This window comes from Microtus oregoni, unplaced genomic scaffold, assembly GCF_018167655.1.
Source record: "Microtus oregoni isolate MIOR12 unplaced genomic scaffold, Mior012 000029F_ref0000214, whole genome shotgun sequence".
Classification (NCBI taxonomy): domain Eukaryota; kingdom Metazoa; phylum Chordata; class Mammalia; order Rodentia; family Cricetidae; genus Microtus; species Microtus oregoni.
Genome location: NW_024543088.1, coordinates 22,192,226 through 22,206,952, shown reverse-complemented (window position 1 = coordinate 22,206,952; position 14,727 = coordinate 22,192,226). Strand labels below are relative to the sequence as shown.

General features: G+C 34.7%; 1 protein-coding gene across 1 annotated transcript; it reads left to right on the top strand.

Moving 5' to 3' along the window:
* Window positions 1–1,465: 1,465 nt before the first annotated feature.
* Window positions 1,466–2,404, top strand: LOC121464821 (olfactory receptor 2L13-like). Its single transcript, XM_041677912.1, has one exon. The coding sequence runs from the start codon at window positions 1,466–1,468 to the stop codon at window positions 2,402–2,404; it is 939 nt and encodes a 312-aa protein (XP_041533846.1).
* Window positions 2,405–14,727: the final 12,323 nt, after the last annotated feature.

The following is a 14,727-nucleotide window of genomic DNA, read 5'->3' as shown; positions in this document are numbered from 1 at the left end:
TACAGGAGCCTATGTCCAGGTACACATCACATTGTCCTCATGTCACCAGTTTTCAGAGAGTATTTTTGGATGTGTGAATTTGTTTTCAAATTCAGGTAAATTATCAGATATTCTTATTCCATCTAAGTAGTCTTCTCTGCCTGGTCCCCAGAGCAACTCCTTTCTGAGCATGACATCCTTTGAGGTCTAGAAATGTACCTAAGAACACACTACTCTCCTTGTTTTCTCTTCTTATCAGATCAGATCCCAAGTCCTCTTCTTCACATATATTTGCCCTCACAACTGGCCTGCACAATCAATTACTTATCTCCTTGTACTTGCTTCTTTTAGTTCCCCTCTTAACCTATTTTTTATTCATCACTTTGATTAGGGGCCTTTACAAAGACCTGCCTATATAGTGCCTATACCTCGTGGTCCAAGGTAAGTACCAGCCCAGCTCTCTCTTATCCTTGTCTACCATGCTTGCTTACAAAATGTAAAAGGAATCTTGAGTTTATAAACATGCACCTGGCCCCTGCCCCCTGACAAATACAAACAAACAAATAAACGAAAATGTAACAATTGAAAAATATGAGTGAGCAGAATAAACAATGTACACCTACACATTTCCTTCCCCCATGAACAGGTTTCTAAGGGATTCTCACTCCTGACAGTGAAGTACAAAGTTCTGAGCTGCATAAGAAGAGAAAACACTACATATAAGCAAAATTTTACTATTGTGTCATATGTGTATAAAATTTACAATGATAAGATATAACATATATGTATATGTTTTATATAGATAAAGCAATGTGTGACATTTATTGCATTTTGTTGTATAAACACTTTCATTGTGACTGTGTATTCAATTGATATAAGTAAAATTGACAGAAAACAAAGTGTCCCTTATGGAAATGAGTACACAAATATAACATTTTATGACTAACGAAGATCTGAGCATGCACAAAACTTTTTAGTTCTACAACAGTGAATTGTGAGTGGTGGTTATTTTCAGGAAAGACAAAGACTTATTGGAGAATTTTAGAGGCAGATCACAAAAGGAGCAGATCACTGGGATCTGTTTACAGTATGACTATTTAGAGGAAGAGGGCCATGAAGCAAGTGATGCAGAAGACAAGGGCTTTCCTAGTTTTGAAAGGAGGAGAGATGATCTTGAGTAATAGTGATGTTGCAAGGAGTTATATATGAGGAAGTGTGAGAGCTGTTTTACTTATGATGCCACTTTGATTTTAAAATGATTATAGAGATATCTCTGAATTGAGAACTGTGCCAGAGATAAGAAGAAAGAAACATTTAGCTCAGATTTCAAAAAAAGTTTAACAGAAGGATGGTTCTTGGGGAAGAACAATTGAACACACACATTTATTATAAGCCAGTTCCTCTTTATTCTCTTTTTCTACTTTATATGTTAAGTGTATTTTATTTTCAGGTCACTTTTTCAAGAAAAAGAAAGCAATACATTTTCATGGAGAAATGGAATCAGACCTCAAGTGATTTCACTTTGTTGGGATTGTTTCCACAGAATCAAATAGGCCTTCTGCTTTTGCTGATTATCATCTTCATGTTTTTTGTAGCATTGCTTGGCAACTCATCAATGATCCACCTCATTCGTGTGGATCCCAGGCTCCATACCCCCATGTACTTTCTCCTCAGTCAGCTCTCTCTCATGGATCTGATTCATATTTCTACCACTGTTCCCAAGATGGCATTCAACTTCCTCTCTGGCCAGAAAGGCATTACTTTTCTAGGCTGTGGTGTTCAAGCATTTTTCTTTATTGCTATGGCAGGTTGTGAGGGTTTGCTCTTGGCCTCTATGGCATATGACCGTTTTGTGGCTATCTGTCACCCTCTTCATTATCCTATCCGCATGAGCAAAATGATGTGCCTGAAGATGATCATAGGATCTTGGACACTGGGCTCCATTAACTCCATGGCTCATACAGTCTATGCCCTTCACATTCCTTACTGCCATTCTAGGTCCATTAACCATTTCTTCTGTGATGTCCCAGCCATGCTTCCCCTGGCCTGTATGGACACTTGGGTTTATGAGTACATTGTGTTTGTGAGCACAAGCCTATTTCTCCTACTTCCTTTCCTTGCCATCACAGCTTCCTATGGACGGGTTCTCTTTGCTGTCTTCCATATGCGCTCAAAAGAGGGAAAGAAAAAGGCCTTCACCACGTGTTCAACTCACTTAACTGTGGTGACATTTTATTATGCACCTTTTGTCTACACTTATCTTCGACCTAGAAGTCTCCGTTCTCCCACAGATGATAAGATTCTGGCTGTCTTCTACACTATCCTTACCCCCATGCTGAACCCCATCATCTACAGCCTGAGGAATAAGGAGGTTCTCGGGGCTATGACAAGGGTCTTTGGGACATTCTATTCCACTAAACATTGATATTTCTTCTCTAATCATATTTCTGTTTCCCTGAAGAATGTTAGACTAATGTCATCTATTGGAAATATAATGTGTGCCCCACACATGTCAAACTTTTCTCATGATTGCGTTAAGGTGAAATAGTATGTTATTATTACACACTAGTACAATTATTTACATGTTCACTTTATAGCATTATAGTCAATGAGATCAGTAACAAAATTAGACAATGAATTACTATCCTAACATAATACAACACAATTTATCTTATGAGTGTACAAATATTCTTAAAAGTGGTGAAACTTAGACTATCTGAATGGCCCCTTGCAGTAGGACCAGGATCTATCTCTGGTGCATGATTCATAGCCCTGAGACAACAGGAAGTAATTCTAAATACATGGCATCCAAATTTCTAAAAGGTAGGGTGGTTGGTTTTGCGTTGCTTGGTGAATTATGGATTTATATCAACATATATGGGGAATGTTTAGAAGTTGTTCTTATACATGGACAGGAGAGAAACTAAGCAAAGGAGATTTTAGAATCTCATTTTGAAAAGAAAAAAGGGGTGGTTTAGAAATGATAGGATAAAATTGCTCATTATTGAATCTTCTTTTAAGCTAGAAAAACAATCACTAGTCCCAAATATTTCACATTGGTATGGATTTTTGCATATTGATGCAAATTTAAGGTTATTTTTGTTATTTAATTTATATGTTTCCCCTCTCATTTAAGATACTTTTGCAGATTGGTACAAAGTTAAGTTAATTTTTGTTATATTATAATAAGTTTCTATTCTTGTTTAAGATATTATACAACTCATTTAAAAACATAAAGTTCTAACCCTTGAAAGCTATTGAGAATAATAAAAAAAGAGGTTAATATTCAGTCATCTATGGCATTCAAACTTATAATCATGTTACATATGTTTTCAAGTTCAAACAGAGAGGCATTTTAAATAGTCTTCCAACACTTCAGAGACCTGCAGAATATGACATTTAATATGTTTTAATAACAGAAGGCTTTTTATGACAGTAAAACATGTATATCCCTGGCAGTGCCAATTTACTTCAAAAAAGATTATGGGGCATCAAAGAACCTTCATATAGAGTTTATATTCATAGTGGCAATAAAGCCACTGGGTAAGAAACTGTCCCTGCTTTGACTGCTGATAGTATGCTGTCCAAATTAATTGGACAATCAGGACACAAGAAAAGGTAATTGCTGAACTTTGCAAAAAGAAAAAAAAACCAAAACAAGAATGTACAGCCCTTCAAAAATTCCTACTTCACAAAAGGTTTCTCAGATAGTCTAGGCCTGTAGGCTGAAGATGGATTCTCCAATGTTGCAGAGGAATCTTAGAATGACTTTGTAGGCAGTCAGTAGGTTCTGTCATTTCTATAGTTTTGGAATTTGCTTACTCACACTTCCTGTTTAATCAGGTAATATTTATGCTTCTCAGATTTCTAATGGTCTTGAAGTTATTGTTACACTTTCTGTATTTATGATAGAAACTAAATAAAGTACAAAACTTTGGACTTATGAAGATAAGATAGATAATAGAGTGGACGTCAGTGGCTACCTTTCCATTGCTTCTCTAATAAATTAGGTTTTAAACCCATATCTGAATGATTTAGATAATCATTATATTCTCCTCTATAAGATTCAGTGCATCAAGTCTTATGTCAAACCTGTAGGAGAATAAAAACTTCACACAGCAAAAGTCAGACTTACATAATCTGTGTTCTCTGAGCCAGCTTTACAAATGACACTGGAAAAAATACTTTATTCTGAAAGGAAGATTAAACATACTTAAGAGGTCACAAAGAATAAATAATTCTGGAGTAATTAAGTTCTAAGAAAATAACATCACAAGATTATACAAATTAATAATTAATTATTTATTAATAATTCTCATATTAATAAACTCAATTCATGAATGAAAAGGCACACACACAAAGACTTAATAAAAAGTAAAACCCAACCTTTTTCCGCCTCCAAGAAACACAACTCATAATCAATGATAGATACAACCTCAGGGTAAAAGGATGGAAAAGGTTTTCCATTCTGTCTTAGTTATTTTTCTATTGTCAAAAAGAGACACCATGATTAAGGTAATTCATAAAAATTATTTAATTGAGAGTTTGCTTTAAATTTCAGACAGTAAATCCATGACTGTCACAGAGGGAAGCAGGAAACAGGCAACCAGGCATGTTTCTGTAGCACCAGCTGAGAGTTTACATCTGGTCCACAGTTTGAAGGTAGAGAGACACTGGGCCTCATATGGGCTCTTGAAACTCTAAGGCCTAATCTCAATGATACTCCACCTCTAATAATGCCATACCTCTTAATCCTCCTCTAAAGACTTCTAGTATCTAGGGAGCAAGTGATCAACTATATAAGCCAATGGGGGCCATTCTCATTCAAACCAACATACAAACAAAAGGATAAGGAAATAAGTAGGTATAACTAATCTAATATCTGACAAAATAAATGTTAAGCCAAAATTAATCAAAAGAGATAAAAAAAGACATTTTATACTCATTAAAGAAAAAGCCTAGCAAGAGGATATAATAATTCCAAACATATATTCTTGAGAAACAAGTGTGCTATATTTCATAAAAGAAGCAACTAAAAAAATTACAGGTTGACCCCAACACAGTAATAGAGGGTAATTTCAATGTCTCTCTCTCATCAATAAACAGGTTATGTAAGCAAAAACAAATAGAAAAACACTGGAGTTGAATAACATTTTAAATCAGATACATCTAATAGATTTATAGAACAGTACACCCAAACACTGAAAAATAAACTTCCACCTCAGAAGCCATGAAAGTTTCTAGAAAATTGACAATATGTCAGGATGCAGCAATTTTATGGTCATTGCAATAACATTCTATATACTATCTAACAATAAAAGAACAAACTTAGATATCAAAAATAGAAATGGAGTAAAGTACAAAAACTTGTACACAGTACTGACTGAAAATTGGGTGGAGAGAGAAATCAAGAATGAAACTTAAAACTTAATGAAATTAATTTGAATAAAAATGAAAAACAATATATCAAAATCTATGGGATGCAATGAAAGCAGTCCAAAAAGGAAAATTTGTAGCAATAAAAGTTTATAAAAAGGAACAGGATCAGTGTCATATTTCTAAGGAAGACTTGGGGAAAAAGTGGAATAGATGAGGAGACTTGATAAAGAGTAGGCAAAATTTATCAACCAGAAAAAAAAATTATAAAGAATCAATGAAATGAACAATTGGTTATTTTAAACCATTAACAAGATTAACACAAAATTAAACAAAGTAAAAGAGAGAGATTAAACTAGTAAAATCAGAAGATAAATGGGAAATATGACAACAGATACTGAGGGAATTCAGAGTATAAGGAAATAACTTAAAAAAATCTATATTACCACCAGCAGTGAACGCCTAAATATACAATTTATTTCTATTGTTCTTCAGAGGTGGAAGGGACGTTCATATTGTTAATGACTCCATGTACTCCCAAAAGAGAGCCTGAGATGTGACTGGCTTGGATAATTTTTCCTTGAAGAGTAGCTTTCATAATACCAGTAGGCACCACTGCAGCTTCTAAAGGAGGAAGATAATCAATAGGCCTACCTATGACACCTATGAACCACATCAATGGAAGCATGTTATGAAAATTGCGTAGTAGTGCAGTAGTGGCATGTATAACATAGTTGTAAATAGCAGTACTATCATTGCATTTAAGATCTGTTCAAAAGGGAAAACTCATGCCCAGCATTGCAAAGGTAGTTAACTATTCCATACTATTGAATTAAAAAATACTGGAGGAGAAATTATAATCACTAATTTAATTTATTAAGCCAGCATAATCCCTGACTACAGTCTATATACATTAGTTACAAACCTCATATGTAAGTGTATTCCTCACTACTCATTGTAGCATAAATAATAAAAACCCAGAGACAGATATTGGGGTTCAACCTGAAGATCAGAAAAGCAAAACAGCCATTCACAGGCTCATACCTCTACTAAAAACTAAAATGGTGATCCTGCTTTCAGGAATCCTCATAATGACACTGAGACTGAGACCTCTCTCCTTCCATCCTTTATTCTTCTCTAGTGCTGTGATTAAAGGCATATACCACCACCAATCAGCCTCTATGGCTAAATAATGTGGCTTCTGGGATTAAAAGTGTGTGAAACCACTACCTGGCATGTGGTTTCTTTGCACAGACCTTTAGGTAAGCTATATTAAAGCATAAATAATATGCCACTATATTTCCCCTATTTTGTCTAAAATAAAAATAAAAGTTATAACTAATATAAGAAGACTATATACAATAAGTACAATAACTATATACAATATATACAGGCAATAAATGCATCAACAATCTCTAGTCCATTTGCATTTGACAAATTCAGGGGAAAACTCCATTATCTATCCTATCTTGGTCTTGTATCTAATTTACTTTCTATCTTAACTTGTTTTCTATGTCTGGTAAACAAGGAAAACTATAACTATAAATTTCTAGTCTTCAACTCCCCCAGAAACCCAAGAAGTAAATAATATTTACTTAGTAAGCAGGAAGTGTGAACAAGCAACTTCCAGAAAATTGAGAAAAGACAGAAACAGCTGTCTGTCTGTGAAATCATCTGAAGTTTCTCTGCAAAGTTAGGGCATTTATTTTTGGCCTATAGGCCTTGATTATTGAACAGATTTTTCTATGAAACTGGGTTTTGGAAGGACTGTCCTACCTTGTCTGGGAAAGGTTTGGCAGGTCACTTTCTTTTTTTTTTCTGCTTGTCTCATTAGAATAGCATACTGTCAGCAGTTGAGGCAAGCTCACTTTCTTGCCCAGTAACTTACTTTTTGCCACAAAGAAAGCAAACTCCATGTGGAGTTTCGATGTCCATCATTTTCTATAAAGTGGATTGGTGATGCCAGGAGCAGACATGTCTCCTTGTCATAAAAATGAAAAACCAACCAATGTTATTAAAACATCTTAAATGTCATAGTCTGTGAATCTCTGAAGTGTTTGAAGATGATTGGTCTGTTTACAATGTATCTCTGTTTGACCATGAAAACACACCTAATGTAATTATCAGTTTGATTGTAATAGATGACTAATTACTAAACTGCATTTCCTTATTATTCTAAACAGTTAGTAATAATAACTTTCAAGGACTAGAAATTTGCATTGCATCGTTAAATGGGTTGTATAAGTAGAATATCTTGAATAAAAGTAGAAATGTATGTTCAATATGTTCTAACAAAATTAATCTCAAATTTGTATCACTATGCAAAATTTATACAATATAGAAAAATCAAAATCCAAGTAAAACATTTAAAACTAGTAGTTGCTTTTTAAAAATATATATAATAATCTTCCTTTTTATCTTCTCATATTATATACTCTATTTTTTTTTCAGAGTGGATTCAATAATCTACCCTTTTATCCTATTATATCTATTTCCCTCTTTTGCTTTTCAAAACAAGAACCTTGAATCTGATTCCCTTTGTTTAGCTTTTTCATGACCATTTCCAATAACAACTTTTATCCAAATTCTTTTTTTAAATTTTTCCTTCCTTCCTTCCTTCCTTCCTTCCTTCCTTCCTTCCTTCCTTCCTTCCAAATTTCCACCTCCTCCCATTCTCCCATTTCCTGCCAGCTCGCCTCCATTTCTCCTTCCCCTCTTTCTCCAGTCCTAAGAGAAGTCAGGGTGCCCTGCCATGTGGAAAGTCCAAGGCCCCCCCTCCATTCAGGTCTAGGAAGGTGTGCATCCAAACAGACGAGGCTCCCAAAAAGCCAGTACATGCAGTAGAATCAAAATCCGGTGTCATTATCATTGACTTCTCAGTCCGCCCTCATTGCTAGCCACATTCAGAGAGTCTGATTTGATCACATGCTCGTTCAGTCCCATTCCAGCTGGCCTTGGTGAGCTCCCATTAGATCAGTCCCACCGTCTCCATGGGTGAACGCACCCCCTCGCGGTCCTGACTTCCCTGCTCCTGTTCTCCCTCTTTCTGCTCTTCATCTGGGCCTTGGGAGCTTAGTCCAGAGCTCCATTGTGGGTCTCTGCTTCTATCTCTGTCCATTGCCAGATGAAGGTTCTTTATCAATGGCTTCTCAATCAGACCCCCGTTTCAGCCACATTCAGAGAGTCCGTTTTGGTCGCATTCTCATTCAGTCCCAGTCCAGCTGGATTTGGAGGTCCTGGGGCAGCAGAGTAGAGGGTGCCTGAATTGGCATTGCCCCACTAACACACTGATGATTATCTCAAATATCACCTTAGAATCTTTGTCTGGTGACAGATGGAGATAGAGACAAAGTCCCTCATCAGAGCAACAGACTGAGCAGCCAAGGTCCAATTGAAGAGCAGAAGGAGGGAGAGGATAACCAAGGAAGTCTGGACCACGAGGGGTTGGTCCACCCACTGAGACAGTATCCAAATTCTTAAACAATGACAAATATCCATAACCCATTGCACGACCAGAAACCATCACCCCACCTTTTGGAAAGATGGGTGTTTTACTTTTAAATTTATTTCCTGATGTCTGTGGGTGATGAACTCTTTAGAGACATCTTGAAAAGAAAAAAATATCGGTTAATTGTCAAGTCCTGGGAGAAGTAGCTGTATTATTCGTTGTCCAGTCTGTGTGTAATGGGAAAGTGCAGGGTTTTTCTCAAGTCCTGGACAGAGCAATTTGTTAGCCTGGATCATCTCAGCTAGCCACCTCAATTTTTTTTTTCTGAGCAGTTTGTAGCCCAAAACCAATCTTTAGGCATTGTTTTCAGCTTAGTGCTATTATTATAGTCCTGGAGGATTTGTCATTGTGGGTCTACATCCTCCTTTTGGAGACTTCAAATGTCAATATTAGGCATGTCATGGTTCACTGCAGAAAACTGATAGACTCAAACCCAAAATCATGTATAGAAAGTTAGATGAAACCTTTCTCTAGAAGTAATATTCTATATGAGCATTAATATTATGGCAAAATCTCAAGTCTCTCTCTCTCTCTCTCTCTCTCTCTCTCTCTCTCTCTCTCTTTTAATCTTATAAATATTATACCTTAAGGAAAGCCGATAAAAAGTAAAAACCAAAGGATTATGAGATTATTGCCAATATAATAGTCTTTAAATTTTGTTTTTCTTTTGTTCCATATCAGAGAGGTTTTTTTTTGACATGAGACAGAGAATTTTGATTTTACTATCATAAGCATGCTTAGGTTTAGAGAAGGAGAGAGCCCCACTCCAAATCCCAATCCAGCTTACATCTTTAATTAGACTGGGGCTACAAGAAGACCATGAGCATTATATTTCTCTAGAGAATAGCAGAAAGAAACATTTCTGAAGATTTAAGATATTTTATCCTGCTGGAAATGTGATATATAAATAAGTCAACTTAGTGTTTTCCTTGAAACATTTCTTTTCTGGATAATTTGTCTTTTTCTTCATTTGTCCAGTGGTCTTCAGATTCCTTAGCTGCATACCTATATTCTTCTGAAAGGATAGAAACAAATCCCTCATCAATTCTAATTCTGGGGAGATTCCCTTTGGCAAGTAATATCTGATCAAGTGAAAAGCATTTGTTAGTTTTATAGGTTAGTTAAGATTAAACAGCAATGGTTCATTTGTTGTTGCTGTTATTGTTGGTTCTTTGAGACAGGTTTTCTCTGTGTAGTTTTGAAGCCTGTCCTAGAACTAGTTCTATATCCTAGACCAGCCTTAAACCCACAGAGATCTGCCTGCCTCTGCCTCCCACGTGCTGGGATTAAAGGCATGCACCACCACAACCTGGCTTGGAGATGGTTAATGAACTATAATCTCATATAAACAAGAGCTGTCTCTTAGTCAAATGGAATCTTTATTAATTTTGATGGTATCAATAGCTTTTCTTCTCTTGTAGAAACAAACAAAAACCCTTTCCCATATGTAACATATGTCCTGGTTTCCATTCTGAGGTCAGTACATCTTTAAAGTATATGGGCTGATTTAATTCCCTAGATTTTTCTACTATCCAATGTCTCTCTGCAGATGTTGTTCCTTTATCATTAGCATTTAAAAATTCAAAATTAGTAAAGTACTATGAAATCTATTTCTGATGGTATTTATTATTAATTTTTATTTACCATATATTTAGAGTTCAATTTTATCTTTCTATAACTGCTCTCCTGTAGTATTATGTAGAATACCTGTACTTTATTTTATATTAGTATAATAAGCAAAAAAATTGTTTCATTTTCTTAGAGATATATGCTGAAACGTTGTCTGTCTTTATTTGTACAGTTATACCCATGATGGCTACCATTTCTAGTGAATGATTAATTACAAAGTCAGCATTTTTCCAAACTCAAAGCAGTTGCCCATTGAAAATCTCAATAGGTATCATTGGTGTTTTTTTATCTTAGCCTTTCTAACTGGTGTAAGATGGTATCTCAGAGTTGTTTTGATTTGCATTTCCCTGATGACTAAGGATGTTGAACATTTCATTAAGTGTATTTTGGCCAATTGAGATTCTTCTGCTGAGAATTCTCTGTATAGTTCTGTACCCCATTTTTAATTGGATTATTTGGAATTTTGATTTTTAATTTCTTGACTTCTTCATATATTTTGAAGATCAGTCTTCTGTCTGATGTGGAGCTGGTGAAGATCTTTTTCCATTCTGGGGACTACCTTTTTCTCATTGGCTGTATCCTTTGCTTTACAGAACCTTCTTAGTTTCAGGAAGTTTGACTTCTTCCTTTCCAATTTGAATTCCCTTGGACTCCTTTTGCTTTCTTATTGCTCTAGCCAGAACTTCAAGCACTATATATAATAGATATGGAGATCATGGACAGCCTTGTCTTGTTCCTGATTTTAGTGGAATCACTTTGAGTTTCTTTTTATTTAATTTGATGTTAATTGTTGGCTTGTTGTATATTGCTTTTATTGTATTTAGATTATTCCTTGTATCCCTATTCTCTCTAAGACCTCTATCATAAAGGGGTCTTGGATTTTGTCAAATTCTTTTTCAGCATCTATTGAGATGATGATACATATCTTCTTCTTCTTTCAGTTTATTTGTGTGATAGATTACATTGATATATTTCCATATGTTGAACCTTCTCTGCTTCTCTTGGGTGTAGCCAAGTAGATCATGATCAATGATCTTTATGATGTGTTCTTGAATCAGTTTACCAGAATTTTATTGAGTATTTTTCATGAGTGAGACTGGTCTTTAATTTTCTTTCTTGGTTGGGTCTTTGTGTAGTTTTGGTATTAGAGTGGAAGGAATGGGAGAAAGGGAAGGAGTGGGAACTGGGATTGTTATGCACAAAGAAGAAAAGAAAATAATTTTTGAAAAAATAAAATAAAATGTTAAACATTTACATTTTGAAGAGGCTGATTTGGTTACCAAGATTCTGGTAAAATTATTTTTACATCTTCATCTGTGTCTATGCTTATTTTAGTGAAGTATTATCTATTTATATTCTTATTTTGGACTTTCTTAATTTGTAAAAGTTTGTCAAAATATTCACTTTATGGGTTTTCCTGAAAGTTTTTGTTCTCACTTTTATAGTTGTTCTATTATCCAGAGCAATATGCAATATGGTTTCTTTTTTTAGTTTTTTTTTTATTGAGCTATATATTTTTCTCTGCTTCCTTACGTTCCTTTCCACTCCCCTTCTATTCTCTCCATGGTCCTAATCCTCCCAATTTATTCAGGAGATCTTGCCTTTTTAGAATTTCCATGTACATTAGATCCACACATGTATCTCTTAGGGTCTTCTTTGTTATCTAAGTTCTCTTGAATTGTGAATCTCTTGAATTGTGGCTGCTTTTTTTACTTTATGCCTAAAAGCTACATATGAGTGAATAAATAGGATATTTTCTTCTGGGTCTGGGTTACCTCACTCAATATGATAATTTTTAGATGCATCCATTTGCCTGCAAATTTCAAGATGTTTTTGTAGGGAGGACAATAGTTTGTTTCCCGAATGCCTGGCATTACTTTTTAATAATAATTCCCTACTCAATATAGCTTTTGGTGAAATGTTCTTTTTCACAATATTAATTTTATGAGGCCATGAGCATCCTCCCATATTTTAGTTTCTTTCTTTTTTTTTAAAGTTTTCAGTATAGAGGCCTTTGCCACCTTGCTTCATTTTATTTTTAGATATTTTAATTTTTCCTTGTTATTATGAATTAGAATGTGTTTATAATATCTTTCTCTGTATGCTTATCATTAGATATAGAAAAGTTAATGAATAATGAAAGTTGATTATTTATTCTATTCCATTGCTGAAATTGTTGTTCATTGGTAGATTTTTTGAATCCCTTAAGATAAACATAATTTAATCTTCAATTGGAAATAGTTTTACTTGTTTTTCTATTTTGTTCCCTTTAATTTCTGTCTTTTGTTTTATTGTTCCAGCAATTCCTCCAAGCAGCCATAAATTTTGTTGCTATTGTCTGTGTTCTCAGTTGTACTTTGTGTTCATTAATTAAATCTTCCTTTTTGTTTCTATAGTCTCTTGGCTATGCTCATTCCTCTCTTCTTATTGAAATACTGATTCCTGTATTTTTTTAAGTTGGTTTGTTGGTTATAATTTTAAGACTGTTTATATAATGACAAGTTTTTTCTTACATTTTGAATATGACACATATTCTTTTTCTGGGTCTATAAGTCTATGTTTGCCATAATGGTTTTTGAGGACTTGGAAATCATTGTTCCATGTTCTTCTGGATTACAAAGTTCTATTTGAAAAATCAGCTGTTTCTTTGATAGGTTTTCTTTACATGTGACTTGTATTCTCATCTTTTTTTCTCTCCCCCTCTCCATCACTCTTTCTCTTTCTTCCCTCCTTTTGCCAGATACTCCTTCTTTCACACCACAATTATGGTACACACAAAAAATATTTGTATGTTGGGAAGCTGGTCTAACATCAGAAAAAATATGATAAGGCTATGGAATAAAAAGATGAAGCACAATGTAAAAATGCAGTGGGTAGATTCAGCCACAGAAGATAGCACTGTGTACTGTTACTACATCCCAAACTAAGTATTAAGTACAGATGAAGGAACTAATAAAAGTGTACATGCATTTGTAACTTTGCTACTACTAGCTTTAAAGATGTGGAACCAGTTACTAAAACTGTATTTCAGTCATATTAGTTGGTGATATTTATTGAGTACATTGCTATTAGATAATATTCTTACATCTATTTAAGTAATATATGAACTTGAACTTAAATATCTTGAATACCTTTAAATATTCACTAATCTATTTTACCAATGTATGGGTTGAACAGGATAATAAAACTTTCAATTATACTTTTTCTTGTTTCTGTATACACACTATGCAAGCAGGTGGCATATGTTCTCCCAGTTTATCCTTAGTATGTTCCTCAAATTATAGAATATTTAAATATTTGGCCCCAAGTTTTCATTTGCAATGAAATTTGCCCAACTTGATTTCTTAGTCACTGAGGCTGTCAGTCTTAATTGAATCTGTATATCTGCTTTGTCACAAAACCGCCACATCAAACTTTTGAATTTAATATAGAATTTCTGACTAGAACAATGTTTCAGGATATCAATTGTATAGCCCTTTGGCGTCCAAATTTTATAAATGAGGGACTATGATACATGTTGCCTAATACCCCTATAACTCACAAGCCATATTCTGAAACCTTTCTGTTCACACAACTCTCTTTGGTGTGTTTTTGGGTATTCTGTAATTGCAGGAGAGGTGACTGTCATTAATTTATTTCTCTAAGATCAGAATTGAGCTACCTCAGACCAGCCAAGCCAAGAGAAATGGCCAAGGCATTATCTCTGTAGATTTAGACATGAGGGACCAATTAGAAGAAAGGAGTAGTATCTAAGGCTTGGCGATCCAAGAATGTACATTTAAAATACAGCATTTACCATTTTCTCTTTCATCACTATAACATGTGCGAAATGGAAGTGACATGTTTCTTAAGTTTCCCTCAAACAAATAACTAGTAAATTAAGATATTCTGAGCAAGCAGTGAGACTATTTTAGTTAAGGAAATCAAATTCTTTCTGTTTTCAACATAAATAATATGACTAGTAAATAATTCTTGAAAAATTATTTCCAGGGATTTTGGTAGGTCAATGAAGGGAGAAGTGAGTTTTAGACTGAGGTAGGACTGTTATGCTGAAAGATGATCTTGTGGTGTACAGGACTGTCTATATGAGCAGAGAGGCGTGTTGAAGCCCTCCCAGGAACAACAGACTGTCATCAGGCAACAATACCATTTTACATATACTTTCTTTCACAAGTACAAATACAAGACCTTTGGACAAGGTGAGTCCAGATGAAGTTTTCTTGTCATAAGTAATT

Coding starts and splice junctions, on each gene's coding strand:
- LOC121464821 (XM_041677912.1), top strand. CDS start 1,466: ATGGAGAAATGGAATCAGACCTCAAGTGATTTCACTTTGTTGGGATTG.